We start from the raw sequence: 18,986 nt of genomic DNA on the forward strand, positions 1-18,986 counted from the left end.
GCTCTTGCATTTCTATGTGGAAACTTGGATGAATAATTTCTAGCCCTGATAGAAGTGTTATAAGGATGATAGAGATGACAATGACGCAAGCCAGCCACCCTTTAGAAGGGGGTCAATTTCTGTATTATATTGAGCTGTTTTAAAAGTAGATGAATCTGTAGTGGAGGAAAAAGAGGGAACTATATCAGTAGAAAAATGACAGATGAGATTGAAAGTTTAAAATGGACAAATGGTTAAATAGGAATTTATATAGAGAGATAAATCCTGGGAACTCCCAGGAATGCCTGATCCTCTGCCTCTCTCCCATCTTTCCTCAAGTAGAATCCAGCATTAACTGAAGATATTCTTGGACACCCTTTGGGATGGGTTTCATTTCCTTCCTCTAACTCTTTGTTGCTTAACTAGCTCTCTCTCTCTCCCTTTTTCTCTCTTGTGTGTCTGTCCACCCCCTCTCCAGCCACCAGCCAATAAACCAACAAGAAGGAAACCACCTTGTTCCCTTTCCCTGTTCCCCCCCAAGATAGAGATGAGCCAGAATGGTGAGGAGGTAAGTAAAGCTGATGGTATTTGAAAGTCACTCCAGAAGTGGAAGGTTGTTCTGCCCAGGTCCATGGGCCTGGGACTACTTCTGTGTAAAGTAATATATAGGAGACCAGAATACATCAAGGGGGCCTGGTCTTTAGTCGAGAAACATCAATGTAACGCATACATAATATAAAAGATAATTCATAAAAAAGGAATCTTTTTTCCTCCAGAACTTCTCCTGAGTCACTTCCTTTTTCCTCCCATACTTTTTATGCATCGTTTTAAAGAATTTTGAAGATGATGGCCTAATGGGGGTAGAGAAGGTAAAGAACAGGGACCTGTATCACAAACTATTCTGTTTAAATGTATTTTATAACACTGGGGCTACATAATATGGAAACTGAATGGTCCTAGCCAGGGTGCATTACATTTAAGAGATGACAGCTGGTTTCATCTCCATTTTTACAACTTGAATAGCACTAGGAAAAACTTTCAGTCTTAACTGTAAAGAACAGTTAAGGAAAAGCACTATATTAATAGAAGGGAGTAAATTGGTGTCAAAGGTTATAATCATAATAATAGAAATGCAAAGGCTCTGCTTGTACCTTTTTAAAAAAGACTGGCCATGATTTTGAGTAGCTGGAATAATGCCCAGTCTATAAATAACTGGCTACCAACATAATACAGGCTCTGATATCATAAAGAGATCCAATAATAGCATTCACTGCTTATACGCTTACCTGTTGTTATTTATTGAGTTGTAGTTAATAGGAATGATTCTACCATATCCAGGGAGACACAGACTTAGATCTCCTCGGTGGTGTTCCAAAGCCCTAAGTCATTTACATGACAGAAATGCCCCAAGCAAGTAAAATCAACACAGGACTTCAATTCTATAGGATCATACTTCCACCACTCAGCCTGAACCTTTGATTGGGATCAACCAACTTTTACTGGACTACCATGTGAAAATTCTGTTTCTGTCTCTAACTATGTGCCTTGTTCATTTCTTCCAATCATGTTTGACTCTTCAGATTCCCATTTGGGGGAAAAGATATTGAAGTGGTTTACCAATTCCTTCTTCAGCTTATTTTATCGGGGGAAACCAAGGCAAACAGGGTTAAATGACTTGCCCAGAGTCACACAGCTAGTAAGTGTCTGAGGTCACATTTGAACTCAGATCCTTGTGACTGCAAGCGTGGCACTATATCCATTGCTTCACTTGCCATTGGATTCAGATGACTCTGACAAAGAAAATGAGGCAGGTGATTTTACACAGCCCTCCCTCACTTCAATCCAATTAATTCCCTTGCATGTCATAGCATCACTTCCCAGATATCACGGTCTTCTTGGAAAATGAAGGACAAACAACAGCAAAAAAACAACAGCTTAATCTAGGTGCAAGAAAATTTAGGCAAGTCATTGACTTCTTATGTCCCCAGGCAGCTCTCCATAACTAAAGCTAGCTAAATAATTGTTCCTCATTGGCACTATGAGTTTCCTCACTGGAAACTCTCTTCACTAATGATATCGTAGGCATGACCCCTCCCCCTCCAAAAAAAAGTATTCTACAAAACTAACAGCATAGATAAGATTAAAAAAAAAAGTCTGCTAAGAGTATCTTTGCAATAAAATAAGATTGCACCATTTCAGTGGCTTGCTCAAGTCAGCAAGCATTTATTAAGCATTTACTATGTGTCAGGAACTGTACAAAATGTTAGAAATACAAATACAAGCAAAAACAAAGATAGGTCCTTACATTCTAATGGGGGAAGATAGAAGGAATTGAAACATCAAAAGGGGAACAGGTATGGAGAAGTATTCTGAGAGGGGCAACAGAGAAAAAGTCTGTATAGTAAGGAGTAAAACTTGGAGAGGATTGAAGACATGGTTAGCCTGGGGATTTTCCTTAAAATGGAGAGATTGAGAACAACCCAACCCATCAGATCAAGGGACCAAAGGGACAAAGTGAGCTTCCAGGATGAACAATCTTGATGAAGATAGTCTGGAGAGAAAATAATAGAGCCTAGAAAGGGATGAAGGAAATCATCATCATTATCATCACTAACATTATATAGTTTTTACTATGTGCTAGGCATTGTGCTAAGCCCTTTATAAGTATTATTTCATTTGATCCTCACATGCTCTTATCACCATTATACAGAGGACAAAACCAAAGTAAATAGAGGTTAAATGATTTGCTTAGGATCAAATAGCTAGTAAGTGTCTGAGTTGGGATTTTAACTCAGATATTCCTGACTCCAGGCCCTGGCACTCTATTCTCTATGCCACATAACTGCCCCGAGTTTGAATATTGGTTCCAGTTTCCAGTGATTATTAATGGAATATTCAAAGTCTCAGTGAAGCAGGGATGAAACTCTTGCATAGAAATACAAGTTATTTGTTAAGGAAGGGAATCTTTTTCAACAGAATACATTTTATATTATTCCCCTTGGTGAACTCTGTATTTAGGAAGGTAGGAAAGCAGGAAGGCAGGAAGAAAGGAAGGAAGGAAAGAAGGGAGGGAGGGAGGAAAGAAGGAAGGAAGAGAAGAAGGGAGAGAGAGAGGGAGAGAAGGAGGGAGGAAAGAAAGAAGGAAGGAAGGAGGGAAGAAAGAAAGAAGGAAGGAAGGAAAGGAAGGAGGGAGGGAGGAAAGAAGGAAAGGGAGAGGAAGAGGGAGGGAGGAAAGAAAAAGGAAGGGAAGGGAAGAAAATAGGAAAGAAGTCAGTCATGTTGATGTGGTTGTATCTGTTCCTTCGTGAGCCACACGGAACAGCCAAGCTCTCCTAAGCCTTCTCAGGTTTCACCTTCCCGAAGAACAGTACAAAATGCTCTTGTCAAGCAATTTCCCCCTTGTCCTCTGTTCACCACTGGCAAAGTCTTATAGCATATACTCTACATTGAAAAATTTGTGAAAGAAAATGCTGCCATCTACTGCCAGCTTCTGGACACTATGGTTCCTGCTTATTTTCAGTTTTAGCTCCTTTTCAATTTAATTCTATTTGACGGTGTTTCTGTGTGTGTGTGTGTGTGTGTGTGTGTGTGTTGTCCCCATGAGATGCTTTCTTGGTCCTTTCCTTACAGAGCAGCGATTATCACATTGCCACTAAAGTACTAAAGACCAAAAGTGGGAAATAGAATAAGGGATGCATCATTTTCAATTACTTCTCCCCACTTATTCCATAAGTAGGCTTTCAGTGCCTTCTAAATAAGTATTGAAAACCATACAGGATCTAAAGAGATGGAAATTAAAACAATATTGAAAGAAGGAAAATAGGTCTTCTTTTTTCATTTTTAATATTTTCATCACTTGGCACAATGCTTGGCATTTTGTAAGTGTTTAATAAGTCCTTGTTGACTTGAATAGATAGCCATTATTACTCAACAAACAGGCTACAAAGCATGGTAGAAAGATCTCTCTCTGTATTTGGAGTTAAGAGATGTGGATTTGTAGGCCAGTTGGATACTTTTTAGATCCTATTCTAGATCTGGGACTTACTAGTGTTGTAGCTGAACCCTAGTACCCTCGTTTGTGAAACGGGGATCAAAGATACACACACTCTCACACACAAAGTTTTAGATTGAGGAATTGTCTAAAGAATGTCATTGGCTGACTTCACCAAGGTGTTATAAATATATTTCCCCAAAATGTGATATGTTAAGAATGAGGTTCAGTAATGTATCTGTAGAGACTTGACTTTGCCCTTCTTAGTTATAGTCTAGTTCAGGGCTTCTTAAATTTTTTTTTTTCATTGACGATCCCTTTTCACCCAAGAAATTTTTGTGTGGCCCCAGGGATATAGGTATGCAAAATAGATATACAAATTAAATATTTACTGATTATAAATCATAATTTCCTGACTCATTTTCAGTTATATGACCCCATATAGGGTCACAACCTACAGTTTAATAAGCTTTGGTCTAGTTAATCCACTTTTAATAAAAATAAGGACAAAGATACAGACTTGGTTCTCCTCCAGGTAGAACTGTCTTCTCTGTTGGAAGATCCTTCTCTATTTTTCAGACTCATATAGTCTCACTAAAAATAAGATAACTCAACAACAAGATTATGTGATGATCAATCGTGATGGACTTGGTTCTTTTCAACAATGAGGTGATTCAGATCAATTCCAATAGACTTATGATAGAGAAAACCATCTGCACCCAGAGAGATCACTATAGGGACTGAAGGCAGAGCACAATACAGTGTTCTCACTTTTTTGCTGTTGTTGTTTACTTACTTTTTTCTTGTGCAGGATGATAAATGTAGAAATAATTTTAGAAGAATTGAACATATTTAACCTATATTGGATTACTTGCTGTCTGGGAGGGAGGGAGAAAGATTTGGAACATAAGGTTTTGCAAGGATGAAATGTTGAAAACTATTTTTACATGTATTCTGAAAAAAAAACTATTACTATTTTTAAAATAAATTAATAAAATTTTTAAAAATAAAGAAAAGATGACTGAACTCATGTCTGCTTGAGGGTTAAAGTCTTCTGAAACAAAGCAATGAAAACAAGACCACTTTTCTTATTATTTCTGGCTTGTGGGTTCCCTCCAAAGCAATTCTCCCTGTCCCCATTCTTACAGTGCCCTTTTGGTCTATTTGATTTATAGAAACCATCACCGAATGCATGTCATCCTCCCAAAATCAAGGTGAAAAACTCCCCTTTGATTGAGAAACTACAGGTAAGTGAAGTGTGCATTTCCTACCCTATTATCACCCAAAGAATTGCTTTTTATTCTTGGAGTGCTGATATTCCTGCTTTGTTTCAATTCCTGTTAAAGTATATTTTGCCTGAGATAACTATGCAACCACCAGAACTAGAAATTTTGTGCCAGGGCAAGCAGCACAATTTGGTTCTATTGAGTAGGATGGACCCCAAAAGGAGGCTATTAGAGAGGTTCATGCCCTGAGGAGAGAGAGGGTCATTAGCAGGGTGGATTGAGCTCATGAAAAACTCACTGTGAGATACAACCTCAGAATGCCTGGGGAGTAAGGAGATGTTTTTTTACCTTCTGATATTTTAACTAGTCATTACTAATCTGGTGCTATACCCTACACTGATAAAGAACTGAAAATACTGTCAGTATCCCTCCCTAAATTCCTAAGCCCTGGAGCAACCCCTACCATCACCTTGGTTATTGCTCTGATAACTATTAACTAGTTGTTGACCAAATTATTTCCCCAGGGGAAGAGAGTTTCTTCAGCCTATGTTAAAGGTGATTAACACTTGATTAATTAGATGAGAGAGAGCTCTATGAAGGGATGCTAAACTTCTGAATGACCTCTGATGATTGCACTCACAATAGCCTGCACTTGAGGAAAGCACTTTGTGAAAATCTTAAAGCACTATAGAAATATGAATTATTATTAAGGAGGGACAGACATGGAGGCATAGAAGAGAGAGACAGACATAAAAAGAAAAGGGGAGAGACAGAAAGTGACAAAGAAAGAAAAACAGAGACAAAGAAAGATAGAGACAAAAAGATAGAGAAAGAAAGACATAGAGAGAGGCAGAGAGAAAAAAGAGAGACACAGAGAAAGACAGAGACACACAGAGAGTCAGACAGACAGAGACAAAGAGACTAGAGAGAAGGAAGAGTGATAGGGAGGAAGCTAGCAGACTTGCTCCAGCATATATCCATATCCATGTTAGATTGTTATTTTGTACTATTTCTTCTAATTTTTTTGAGGGAAGCAAGCAAAAACAAAGTCAAAACTCACTGTGGAATGATAAAAACACACAATTCCATAGATAGTGAATTGAGGTGTTAATGGAAGAAATATTGGAGTAAATCTGCTTCTAATCTCAATACTATGACTATTAGCCTATGTGCACGTGAGCAAATCCTGCCACTTCTCTGAAACTTAATTCTCACCTGCTAATTTTTGAAATAGGGATAATAATATTTCTATTGTTATCTCAGAAGAGTGAAAGAAATTTTTCTGGATATTTTAAAGTGCTATGTGATGTTGGTTTTATAACATTGTAAGTATTTTAAATAAAATAAATCAAGTGTACAAACACTGTGATAGTTTAATTGGTATGATATTAAAGGGGACAGAATGGCGCAATAGATTGGAAAGTCAGAAGGATTAGGTTAGAGCCCTCCCTGTGTGCCATATGGGTTGTGTGACCCTTAACCTTTTCAGTATTCTAAACAGTATTCAGTATTCTAAACAAATCTCTGAAGAGATAAACTAACTGCAGAGCAGTTGTGAGTCTGTATCCTCTAGTAGAGAGAATTTGAAGAATTCTCGGTTTTAGTAAAATCACCATCTTGATCAAAAAAAAAAAAAAGTGAAAGAGTGTTCAGAAAATTAAAATACATGGGAGAATGTAGTTAGTCTAAGGGACTTCTCTGCCACATTAGCAGAGGAGCTGATGTTTAAAAAAAAAGAAAAAAAAAAGAAAAGATCTGAAATACTCAGAATAATCCCCCCAAGACTATAGGTACAAGATTAGGACTTACTTCAGAGCAGCAATGAGCCCCCTCAATCTCTCTCACACAGCCTTCAGGTTTCCAGGCGCTCTTTTGTTACATTTTTCTTCCTTTTAATTATTTCTTTTCATCTTCAAGGTTGTCTTTGATCTTGATTTTAATCAGTTCTCAGCTGTAAAAAGGTTTCAATGAAGGTGATGGTTTGTGGTTTGTCTGTCCAGGAACAGTTCTGAGAGCTGCTATGCTTATAATTCCAATAATAATAATCAGCTAGCGTTTGAAAAATGTCCTTAAGGTTATTCTCCCCCATTTTACAGATGAGGAAACTAAGGCTAAGGAAAATTAAGTACCTTGCCCTATTTCATGTAGCTAGAAAGTATCTAAGCAGGATTTGAATTCAAGTCTGGCTGACTCAGTAAATTATGCTACAATCCACTCTGCCACTTTCTTGCCTCACCTCTAGATTGGGAAAAGATAAAGCAATTGGTACTGTCTAGGGAGAGAGAAAAAAAAAAAAAAAAGGTGATCTCAAGCTATTATACCCTACTGGTAGGTAGATGCAAATTCCTGATTTGAGCCACTGATAATAGTTTTTATTGGGAAAATAAATACTGCCTTCTAGTACCCTGATAAGGTAGGACCCTTGTAAACCATGATCAGTTTTCAGGGACATAAATCACAACAAACAGGGCATATGAGAACCAATGAATATTTAATTCCTTGTTGGCAATATGAGAAACTATCATAGTACTTGTGTACAACCATTTCTACCAGATGATTTGCAGACAAAATGAAATTCCTCATTTTCTTTCCTCAGGCCAATTTAGCATTTGATCCTGCTGCCCTGTTGCCAGGGGCTTCACCTAAAAGTCCTGGATTAAAGGCCATTGTGTCTCCATTTAATAGCCCACCTTCCACCCCCAACAGTCCTGGCGTTAGATCTCGATGCTCTGAATCAGAGGAGTTGCCAGTCAGTTTTGATCAACCCCCTGAAGGCAGCCATCTACCTTGTTACAATAAGGTAAGTCTCAAATCCAAAAGAGAATTTTGTAATCTGGGGAAAATTAGCCATTTGGCCATCAGTTGGGGGATGACTAAACAAATTATGGCATATGAATATGATGGAAAATTATTGTGCTTAGAAGAAATGATGATTAGGAAGAATTTAGAAAAGGATTGACAGATTTATATGAACTGATGCAAAATGAAGCAAATACATTATCAGTTAGATAATAACTGCAAATGATTACAACTATGCAAATAGAAAGAATGCACAAATGAAACTGATGCTTTGTAATTATAATAACCACATTTGATGCTGGAGAAGAGTTAAGAAAAACAGAGTTCCCTACTTTTTTTGTAGATGTGGACAACAATGCATATGAAATATTGTATATAGTCAGGCACAATTGATGTGTTGCCTGGTATTGCTGAATTGTTTTGTTTTTTTTTTTCTTTTTATTACAAGGGATGCTTTAGTGAGTAGGAAAGAGGGATTTATTTGGAAAGGAAGGTGATATAAAAACAAAAGATATCAATCCCTACCTGCTTACCTCATTCTTTTTCATACCTTACTTCCCACTTTCTTTTAAAGATCTCCTGTGATTGGAACAAAAGGTTTGGCAATTGTCAATGATGTAAAATTACCCATGCATATAACTTGTAAATAAAAAGCTATAATAATTAAAAAAAAAAAGATCCTCGTGTGTGTATATATACACACACACACAAGGATCTTTATTTTATTTTATATATATATATATATATGTGTGTGTGTGTGTATATATATATATATATATATATATATATATATATATATATATATATATATATATTCTTTTGACTTCTAGAGAGTATAGTTTCACAATCTTCTCCCCATCCCCCCCAAAAAAAGGAGGGGAAGAGAGTTAAAACTGCTTCCAGCAATACAAGTAAAGTGACATCCAAAGCCAGAGATGACAGCTAATGTTCTGATGAATCTGTGCATACAGGATAGCTCCCCAGACTGCAGTTCTGCAGGGTCATTTATACAGAGAGAACTGTTTGATGTTATCTTTCTGATCTTCATTAAAGAAATAAGTTCCATATCCCATTTACCGATCTTGACCACAATAGTTCTTTATATTCTGTCTTAAGAAAATTCAATTTGGTGACATCTTAACACATAAAATAGATAAAAATTGGGAAGTGATCATTTTCTTTGCAAAAGACTTTACTGCAGAATTTCTTGAAATAGAATTATAGCTTTAAAGATACAAAGTATCTTAACGGTTATCTAGTCCATCTCCTGAATTTTACATTTGAAAAAACTGACACCAGAGAGGTTGAAGTCATTTGTGTAAGACCACACAGATTGAACATGATAGAATAAGATTTGAATCTCCACCCTTTTATTCTACCTTCATTCTTCTTTATACTTCACCATGAACTGTGAGCAGTTTATAAATGGTGTGGTAGGGAGAGTCCTGGGCTCACTCATGAAACCTGGGTTTGATTTCTCCATTATGATATTATTAACATCGTACTTGGGTTTCTGGGCTTCCATTTCCTCTGAATACTCTTCCAGTTCTAAATCTATGATTCTAAAAGAAAGATTCCTGAAGTAAATCAGATTCTACACAACCTTAAAGTTCTTATAAAGTAAACACTTTTTAAATCTCAAAGCCCAATATAAATGTCACTTATTGTAGTTTCATAAAGTCCTAAGCATGATGTGCAGCAAAGAAATTAAACTGTTAAAGGGTAGTAGCCAATCAGATTAGTTCACAATTTTTAAAAATTATAATTTCTTTTATTTTCTTTCTTTCTTCTTTAGTTTCTGTTTTTTCCTGTTTTTTTATTAAAACTTTTTATTTTCAAAATATATATATGGATAATTTTTAAAAGAGTGAAAATGCTGTGTTGTGAACCACACAGTTCCCACAGTCCTCTCTTTGGGTGTAGATGGCTCTCTTCATCACTGAACAGTTTGGAACTGGTTTGAATCATCTCATTATTGAAGAGAGCCACATCCATCAGGATTGATCATCATATAATCTTGTTGCTATGTATAATGATCTCATTTTACTTAGTATCAGTTCATGTAAGTCTCTCCAGGCCTCTTTGAAATGATCCTGTTGGTTGTTTCTTACACAACAATAATATTCCATAACATTCATATACCACAATTTCTTCAGTCATTCTCCAATTGATGGGCATCCATTCATTTTCCAATTTTTTGCCACTACAAAAAGGGCTGCTACAAGCATTTTTGCACATATGAGTCCCTTTCCCTTCTTTAATATTTCTTTGTGATATAAGCCCAAGTAGAAACACTGCTGAATCAAAGGGTATGCACAGTTTGATAACTTTTTGAGCATAGTTTACATCAGTGGTCCTCAAACTTTTTAAATAGGGGGCCAGTTCACTGTCCCTCAGACTGTTGGAGGGCTGGATTATAGTAAAAACAAAAACTCACACTCTGTCTCCTCCCCTCAGCCCATTTGCCATAACCCAGCGGGCCACATAAGCATCCTCAGCCCACCGCATCTGGCCCACGGGCCATAGTTTGAGAATACCTGGTTTACATGGATAATTTTCAACATTCACCTTTACAAAAGCTTGTGTTCTAATTTTTTCCCTTCCCTTCCCCTCATCACATCCCTTAAATGGCAAGTGACCCAATATACATTAAATATGTGGGATTCTTCTATATATATTTCCACAAATATCATGCTGCACAAGAAAAATCATTCAAAAAGTTATTTCATTTTATTGTGATTTAAATTTTTAATCCACTTTAATTTTTCAACTCACATTTATTTATTTTTAATATAAAATATTTTATTTCCCCCAATTACATGTTAAAACAATTTTAAAACTTTAAAGATGTTTTGAGTTCCAAATTCCAAAATCCCTCTCTTCCCCCTTCCCTGAGACAGTAAGAAATTAGATATAGGTTATATATATGCAATCATGTAAAATATTTCCATGTTAGCAATTTTGTACAAGATTTAAAAAAAAAGAATAAAAGAAATAAAGTAAAAATAACATACTTCTGTCTGGATTCAAACAATAATCAGTTCTTTCTCTGGAGATGGATAGTATGCTTTATCATTAGTCCTTTGGGATTATCCTGAATCATTGTGGTGCTGAGATTAGGTCATTCACAGTTGATCACTATTCAATATTGCTATTACTATGTGCAACAGTCTCCTGGTTTTGCTCACTTCACTTGGCAACAGTTCATGTAAGTCTTAAAGATGAATTCACAATAAAAAAAACCAACAACTAGATCTCTGATAGTTGAGCACACATGGGTGGGAAAAGATGGTTAAAGTTTGATATATTCTATTCATATTTAATATGCTTAGAAACATATTAAGTGTTTAAAGTGGTTATTTTTTCTGGAGGTGGTAGTAGTGATGGTAATGCTTTCATCCTTCTGTCAGAACGCATGTATTGACAATTCACATATTACCAATTTAGTCTTAATGAGTTGCCTTTGGTCCTGAGAAGTTTCTCAGGTATGTCCATATAGCTAGTAAGATTTGAACCCAATTCTGGCTCCATTCCTAGCACTCCATTCACCATGATAACCTACCTCTAATATCTAATATCTGTCTAACAGTTAGACTGATATTCACATAGCCTTGACAAGGTCTAACAGATACACATGAAACCTTTATTCAGCTAGTTTCATCACTTCCAGAGGCGACACTAGCTTGGGTAGCTTTGGTCCACTCTTCTATGAACTCCCATGAGCTATGGGTTTTTCAGACCTTGATAATACTGGTTTGTCCTTCCTTTTATGGAAGGAAATGGCTCCCTTTTAACTCCATCAAAAGGTGAACTGGGAGAAGGAATGTCAAGGCAAGGAATGGATGGTTATCCATATCTAAGCTCTTCTGACTAGGTATCAATGCCAAGGCCAGGACACTATCGGATACCAAACACTTTTTCTCTTATTGGTTTTATTTTGCAGGTGCGGACACGGGGGTCAATAAAGAGGAGACCTCCCTCCAGGAGATTCAGACGGTCTCAATCAGACTGTGGGGTGGATCTGGGAGATTTGGGGGCAGCTGAGTCATCTCAGGAGAATGGTGCCAAGGAAGAGGACAGTGATGAGGTCTTCACATCCAAGAACAAAGCTTTGGTATCTCCCCTCTCTGGTAACAGGGCAATGGGAAGAGAATTGAGGAGAAAGCTTGAGTCTGATGAAAAACCTCTGCTGAGGAGGTCATGCAGTATGATAGAAAACCCAGAGGAAAGGAGCAGAGCCTTGAATGAAGTCATGTCATGCAGGAATGCTATGAAAAATAAAGAAGAGAAACAACAGAATGCAGTAGAAGTTGATGAAGAAGAACCATATCAGAGAGCCACGAATAATAAAGAGGAAACAAATGGGAGCCCAAAGGTGGAAGAAAAGGAGATAGCTTCACATAATTCTGGAGGGGATAGGAAGGAAAAGACGACTGAAGATCCTATTTTAGAAAAAGAGGAAAATTCTAAGAAAACTGCAGATGATGAAGAGGAAAAACCTGGACAGAAGAACACAGGGGCTAAAGATGGAGATCTGCAACAGAGTACTGCCACAGGGACAAATGAGGAGAAGCCCTCAAACAGCCCAGAAAAGAAGGAAGAAGATAATACCATGGAGGCAGAAAAAGACAAAGAAGAGAATGAACAAAAAGAAGGTGTTTCTAAGAACACAGATAACCAAGAAATAATACACAATCAAGAATGCCATGCTGAAACAGATCATTCTCAACCAGCAACAGATTCTGAGACCACCACCAATGAAGCCCCAACTATGCAATCAAGTTGTGATGTGGAGGTAAATTGGGAGCTCTGCTACTTATCACAGGCTTCCTTTATGGTTTGCTATTTCTTTGCAAATTTGTAAAGTAGCCTCATTGGGTAATTACAAAGGTGCCAGTCTCTCTAACTTTGTTCCTGGCTAAAGTGGGAGATGCTTCATTATTCAGAGAGTTCGTGGACAGGATAAGATTGTAGTCTGTAGGGCTGTTTCCTTGTCCATGGTTCTGAATTTTTACCCACACAAAAGTGATTGCATCTGGAGGTCTGAAAAATAACTGGTCCTTAGTAATTCCCAGCTCCCAATACTTGCTCACTATGTCTATATTGTAAGGATGGAGCAAAGCCATCACAAAATCATCTGCATTAGACTCACTCAGATTCTGCCACCAAATATATATGAATATGCAGTTTGGGAAGTATTAGGAAAAAATAAGAAATGATTAATTCTAAAACCTAGGTCTGATAGGCAGGAGGAGTCTGTGAGATTTTAGGCACAAACAAGGGGGATGTTGGATGAAGCTAAGGTGGGGTGAAGAAAGAGGGAAACTTCCTAGGAAGATGGTGAAAGGTGCTGAGGTGGAGTGGGCAGCAAGGGAATCTTTCTAGGGCTTCTCAAATCCCATCTCCCCTGAAGTCCAGCCACAATACATGGAGAAAATGAGAAGAAAGTCATTTAATACAATTCCTTTGCTCTCTACATGGTTATGAAGTAAAAGTGGCTATATGAGATTTTAGTGAGGAATGTAATGGTCCTGTCAGGCCATAACTTAGAGCACTCTGCCTAGTTCTGGGCACTATATTAAATTCCTGTTATTGGAGCTCTTCACACAGAGGTTAGAGTTATTATTTCTCCACCATCACTTCTTCAACAAGTGTCCAAGCAGATCCAGCCTAGAGGCTCTGGAAACAGACACTGTTTGGCTAAACACTTCAGTGAATAACCCCATGGTTGAGAAAACAACTGTATGGACTTTAAGGTAAATGAGAGACATCCAGTCTGCATTGTGGTTGCGTGTCTCCTAATGTAGTTGGATGTCTAGGACAGAGGCAGAGCCAGGGCATCCTGAGATTCTTGTTGGACTCCTCCAAGATTCTCTGGATGGCTGCACATCTGAATGAAGCAAAGAGAAAGCAATTTGGGATCAGGAAATCTGGGTTCAGATCACAGTTATGCTGCTTATTAGCTATGTGACTTTTTGAAAATCATTAGAGATCCCAGGTTCATCAGGTTAAAACTCAGAAGTTCCTTCCAACTCAAAATCTCTGATCCAGAAGCACTAATGAAAACAGCACAAACTTAATCAAAATAATGACATTGATTGAGGTTGTCTTTGCTCATTTCAGTTAACCCTCAAGTTACTCCTAGCTGCTCTGAGATCTCTCCCCTGCTCCCAAGACAGTGCAACAATATGGTGGCATCCATGGAGCACAATGAATAGAGTATCAATAGGCTGAAATCAAATCTAGCCTTAGACACTTACTAGCTGCATGATCCTGTGCAAATAACTGAACCTATCTGTCTCAGTTTTCTCATTGTAAAATGAGAATGATAATAGTACCTACCTCCATTTGAATTGGGTTGAATAAAATATAAAGGAAAAGAGAGGAAGAGAAGACATTTCAATGATTAAAGATATGGGGCTAGGAGAGTGCCATACATGATCAGGATGTAAAGAATAGTCCAATATGATCAGAGTACAGGGGAGTAACATGAGCTCCAACTCAATTTAATCCAACAAACATTTATTAAATGTTGGAGGAATTCCTTTTCCTGGGTTTTTAGAAAGTCCAGGGAGAAATTTTCCTGAGCAGTGGGTTCAAAGACTGGTGATCAGTTAAAGTGAGTAGCCAACCAGAAGGGAAAAGAAGTACATTATCATGAAAAAGAAGATGACTCTCTAGGGACAGCTTCAGATGCTAGGGTCTCAGCCTTGGCTTATATGACCTTTTAGGTCTCCTTAGAGTAATAGGCAATAAGTAGCATTCTTTGACATTTAACTAAACCTTATATGCTGCTATAGAAGAAAATATAAATCCTTAGGTTCCTGTAATGTAAAGCTCAGTAATTTGTTATATTTCTTGGATAGTGCTTATAACCTGTTTCTTGCAGGTGGTCGTTCAGAAAGTATTCCCCCTGCCCTCAGAACAAAGTTGCCATTTCAGCCTCATAATAAAAGAAACTCTTTTCTTCCTCCTCAGAAGCACCTTGTACCATATACAAAGCATAATGCTAGGCACTAAATATTCAGAGGTAAATATAAGGACTCCCTGTCTTACATTGTATTATTGTGATAAGTATTTATTATAAATTAATTTCAAGAAAGTACTAACAATTGGAAAGGAGTCATATCTGTCTTGAAGGAAACCAAGGATTCTAAGAGGCAGAAATGAGGGAAAAGTACATTCTAGGCATAGATTCTAATAAAGACCCAGATTTGGGAGAGATAAAATTATGTATGAGAAATAGTTAGCAGTCTAGACATATCAGAGAATCACAAATTTTTTAAGAATCACAGAAATAGTGAAGGACCTGTTAGACCTTACAACAGACTTTTATGTCGGTTATCTGTGGACAAGTCTGACTAAATTTGAAGAATCCATCTCCAGTAAGCAGGATGATGCTTTTTCTTTCTTTTTTCTTTTTTTTTTTGGTAATAGCACAGGTTAAAGACAGGAGACAATACTTACAATGATAAGACCAGGAATGTTGAGTGTAGCTGTCTGAATTTCTGCCTAGGGCAAAAATTGAAATAATGTAAAAAGCAAGGTGGTACCAGATTGTGGAGAAAGCCAAAAATAGAAAACAAGGGAACTTGAAGTTTATATTCTAGAAGAATTGTACAAGTACTTGCAAAACTTCCCCAGTTTCTTTTTCCTAATTCATTTATTTTCTCATCTCTCCTCAGGATACAAAAATGTAAACAAGAATTCTGTTGTCCACTCTTGATGAAGTTCTCTGAAAGTAGCAGCAAAAGTACTTGCAGAGAATGAAGAAGCTCCATTAGGACCTCATGGGATATCAGCCATTAGAATCAGTCTGATATCAGAGGGGATCACTGTAGCCTCATGGCTTCTAGCCTATAAAGTTGTTTAAGGGAGTGGGAAGAGAGGATCGCAGTGCAAATGACTTTTCACCAGTATAAATTTGGTGCAGGAAGTTCATTGATACATTTTGTAGAAGAAACCTATTCAAAACTTCTCATCACCAAACCTGGAGTCAACTCAGGGTCTGACTTTCAGGGGACTATCCACCCAAGTAACTGAGCCCTGAACAAATACTTTTTCTTAAGTCATTTCTTAATGTAGTCCATCCAATACAACCATGTCTCAGTTGTAATCTGTGTAATTCTCTAAAATTCTCATGGTTTTCATATGTAAAGAAAAACAAATTTGGGGACAGATGGGTTTAGAATACAGGAAAAAAGGATGTTTTGGTGTGAATAATGTAAATCCTTCTAAATCATATACTCTTTCTTTAAAAAAAAATCAGAGCTTTTGAAACACTTTCAGGTCATCCAGTTTTGAGATGGTCTACCAGTTTTTCAAGGACTAAACTAAATGAGATAAGTGTTAAAACATTTCTTTCAATCTTTACCATACTTAGTCCATGAACCTGAGCTTGCTTTCTCTTTTGGAAATGATCTTCCTAACTTATGACTGCCATGGCAACCTAGGTACACCCCTTTTCTGCCATGTTCTGAGGTCGGAGGCTCTCCAATGGAAAAGCAGGATGTTCTCAGTCCAGGGAAATTGGAAAGTGTGGACTTCATTTTTGACTCTTCTTCCTCTTCCCCCCCTTCCTTTCCCCCAGTTTACTCTATGGCCATGTCAAACACTTTGTTGCTCTATTTTCTCATCCACAAAGTTAAAACAAAATCTTCATGACATCTTAAGGTAAGGATAAATATTGCTGCTCCAGAGAATAATTCTTAATGAAAAGATCTGTTAGATTCCATTAAATATTGCCAAGTAGATGCTTTGTGGTCTTCAATACACATGTACTAGTGAAAGTAATCATTCCTATTATCTATTGGAAGACACGATTTCAAATCGAGCTTCTTCTTGAGCAGCAATTTTGGGATCTCCTTCTACAAAGTATATCTTTGCATTAACAGGAGAGACTGACTCTTTACCTCAAATGCTCTCCCTTATCTATCAGGGCTAAAGTACATTGGCCAGAAGAAAGCTGCACTTTGCAGGACTGCTCCTGGATCTGACTTGAGTTTTGGGGCCTCCCAAAGTGCTAATTCAGTGGGATCTTGGCTCTGTGGGAGTCACACTGGAAATCTTTGGATATTGGAAAAAGACCCTCCAGCCTGAAGGGTCTGGGGTTGCTCTTCACATTTTCTTTTCTTCATCACACTTCTCTCTGATTCCTGGAAAGAGTTAGCATGAGGCTAACATTATTTTTTTAAATAACCTTATTCAAAAAGCAGTGGGTCATCTAGGACATGTTCTGGGGTGTGCATAACTGCATTACTACAAATGCACATGTGTTTAAAAGTTCAGACACATATGCATATGTATGAGTGTGTGTGATGAAAGGGAAGGATTTATTTTATTCCTTTCCCTAGAATGAAATGGAAGGAAAATAAAAAAGATAAAAAGAAAATTGTGCTTTCCTTCTGATGGGGAATGGGAATGGAGATAATAAAGTAACAGGAACCTGAAACCAAAAAATGCTACTTAATGTCAAAGATACAGACATTGGATTTCCTCAACTGTATCTTTCCCACTGTTCTTCCATTGATTCATGCTAACAAGTGAGGCAGATACATTTTAATTCTTTTAATCAATAAGGATTTATTGATGGAGACCTATGTGCAGGATATTTCAGCTTCATGATTCTACTAAATTATAAAGACAGTATCCTTCAGTGGAAAGAATCCCAGCACTAGAATTCAAAGATTTGAATTAAAATCCTACTTCAGATATTTACTATCTTTCAGTCCATGGGTAAGTTTTCTCAACTGGTGTTTGTGTGGTTGAACTAAATAGCCTATGAGGTCCCTTGCAGCTCTAAATCTATGATCTTTGTAATCATATGTAATCTATGATCTTTGTAATCATATGACATGTTGAGGAAAGTGCTGAACTTTTATTTGAGTTCATATCCTGCCTCCAACACTTTCTGTGACTACAAGCAAGTCACTTGACCTCGATGAGCTTCAGTTTCCCCATCTGTAAAATAGTCATTGTCTTTTAATTCACCAGAGAAAGAACTGAAAACCACTCCAGTATTTTTACAGAACCATCTGGTCCATGAGGTCACAAAGAGCAGGAGAAGGCCACCACCTATTGTAATGACTGCGTTAGTACCCTGGATACCTTAGAATCAGCCAGAGTCAGGATAAGCAAAAGTCTTTATTCTTGGTCTTCTGGGGTCACAATCAGGGGAATAGATATAGGAATCTCCACACCTCCTTTCTCTCTCTCCATCACCAAATAATGATCCCTCTTGTCCTACTCCACCCTCCCATGCCTCCTTTCATTCACTGTATAAAACACTGATAGAGCCAGCACAAGATAGTGGATCGGGTCATTCTCCAAGCAAATGCTAATAGAGTATTGTCCAATTGTTAATTAGCCTTAAGTGCTTGTTTGTTGGAACCTCAGTGCATCTGCTCAGTTTTAGCCCATTAAAACCTATCTCTTGGACCTATGGTGAAATTCATGCAAAAATATGTATTTAAATTGATTTGCAAGCTTTAAAGTGCTAGATAAATAACATGAATCTGGATTGTGTGTTCAATACCTAACAAATCTGTGTTACACAGGGGAAAGCTATCAATATCAATCAGTCAATCAATAAAAATTCCTTTAAGAAATTTGACTCCTCCAAACATAGGAATTTCAGCTATAATCCAAGTAGCTAAAAGACCTTCACAGAGCAATCAATAAATGTGTCATGCTAAAAGATGTCCTTTTAAATGTTTTTAGTTCATATGTTTACAATCTTTACATGTTTGTACTTTGACAGTAGAAATATTGTTATAGATTTACATGAAAAAATCAAAAGGGCCTGGTTTATTTTCATTCTGCCTTTCTTTCCATCCAATCAAAACTTAAAGAAGAGAATTTAGATTTTTTTAAACTTATAGTTTTGAGTTTTCAAAAAAACATCTTGAAAATATCTTTTCTTCTTCTATGAACACATATAATGAACAAAGCTTAAGACTCTGTATGAAACAGATTTTCAGGGAAGTGATTCA

General features: G+C 37.2%; 1 protein-coding gene across 4 annotated transcripts in view; it reads left to right on the top strand.

Moving 5' to 3' along the window:
* RCSD1 (RCSD domain containing 1) overlaps window positions 1-18,693 on the top strand; it is an 89,715-nt gene extending 71,022 nt beyond the window's left edge. For 2 of the 4 annotated variants that reach the window (XM_074266513.1, XM_074266512.1), the window contains exons 3-7: window positions 458-547; window positions 5,146-5,217; window positions 7,793-7,996; window positions 11,939-12,790; window positions 15,681-18,693. In XM_074266513.1, coding sequence (XP_074122614.1) covers window positions 458-547; window positions 5,146-5,217; window positions 7,793-7,996; window positions 11,939-12,790; window positions 15,681-15,695 — 1,233 coding nt within the window. In that variant the 3' untranslated portion in view covers window positions 15,696-18,693. The remainder of the gene's footprint in view (window positions 1-457; window positions 548-5,145; window positions 5,218-7,792; window positions 7,997-11,938; window positions 12,791-15,680) is intronic. The other 2 variants (XM_074266515.1, XM_074266514.1) reach the window with 1 other exon arrangement.
* Window positions 18,694-18,986: the final 293 nt, after the last annotated feature.

The sequence above is a fragment of the Sminthopsis crassicaudata genome, chromosome 4, assembly GCF_048593235.1.
Source record: "Sminthopsis crassicaudata isolate SCR6 chromosome 4, ASM4859323v1, whole genome shotgun sequence".
NCBI classification, from domain to species: Eukaryota; Metazoa; Chordata; class Mammalia; order Dasyuromorphia; family Dasyuridae; genus Sminthopsis; species Sminthopsis crassicaudata.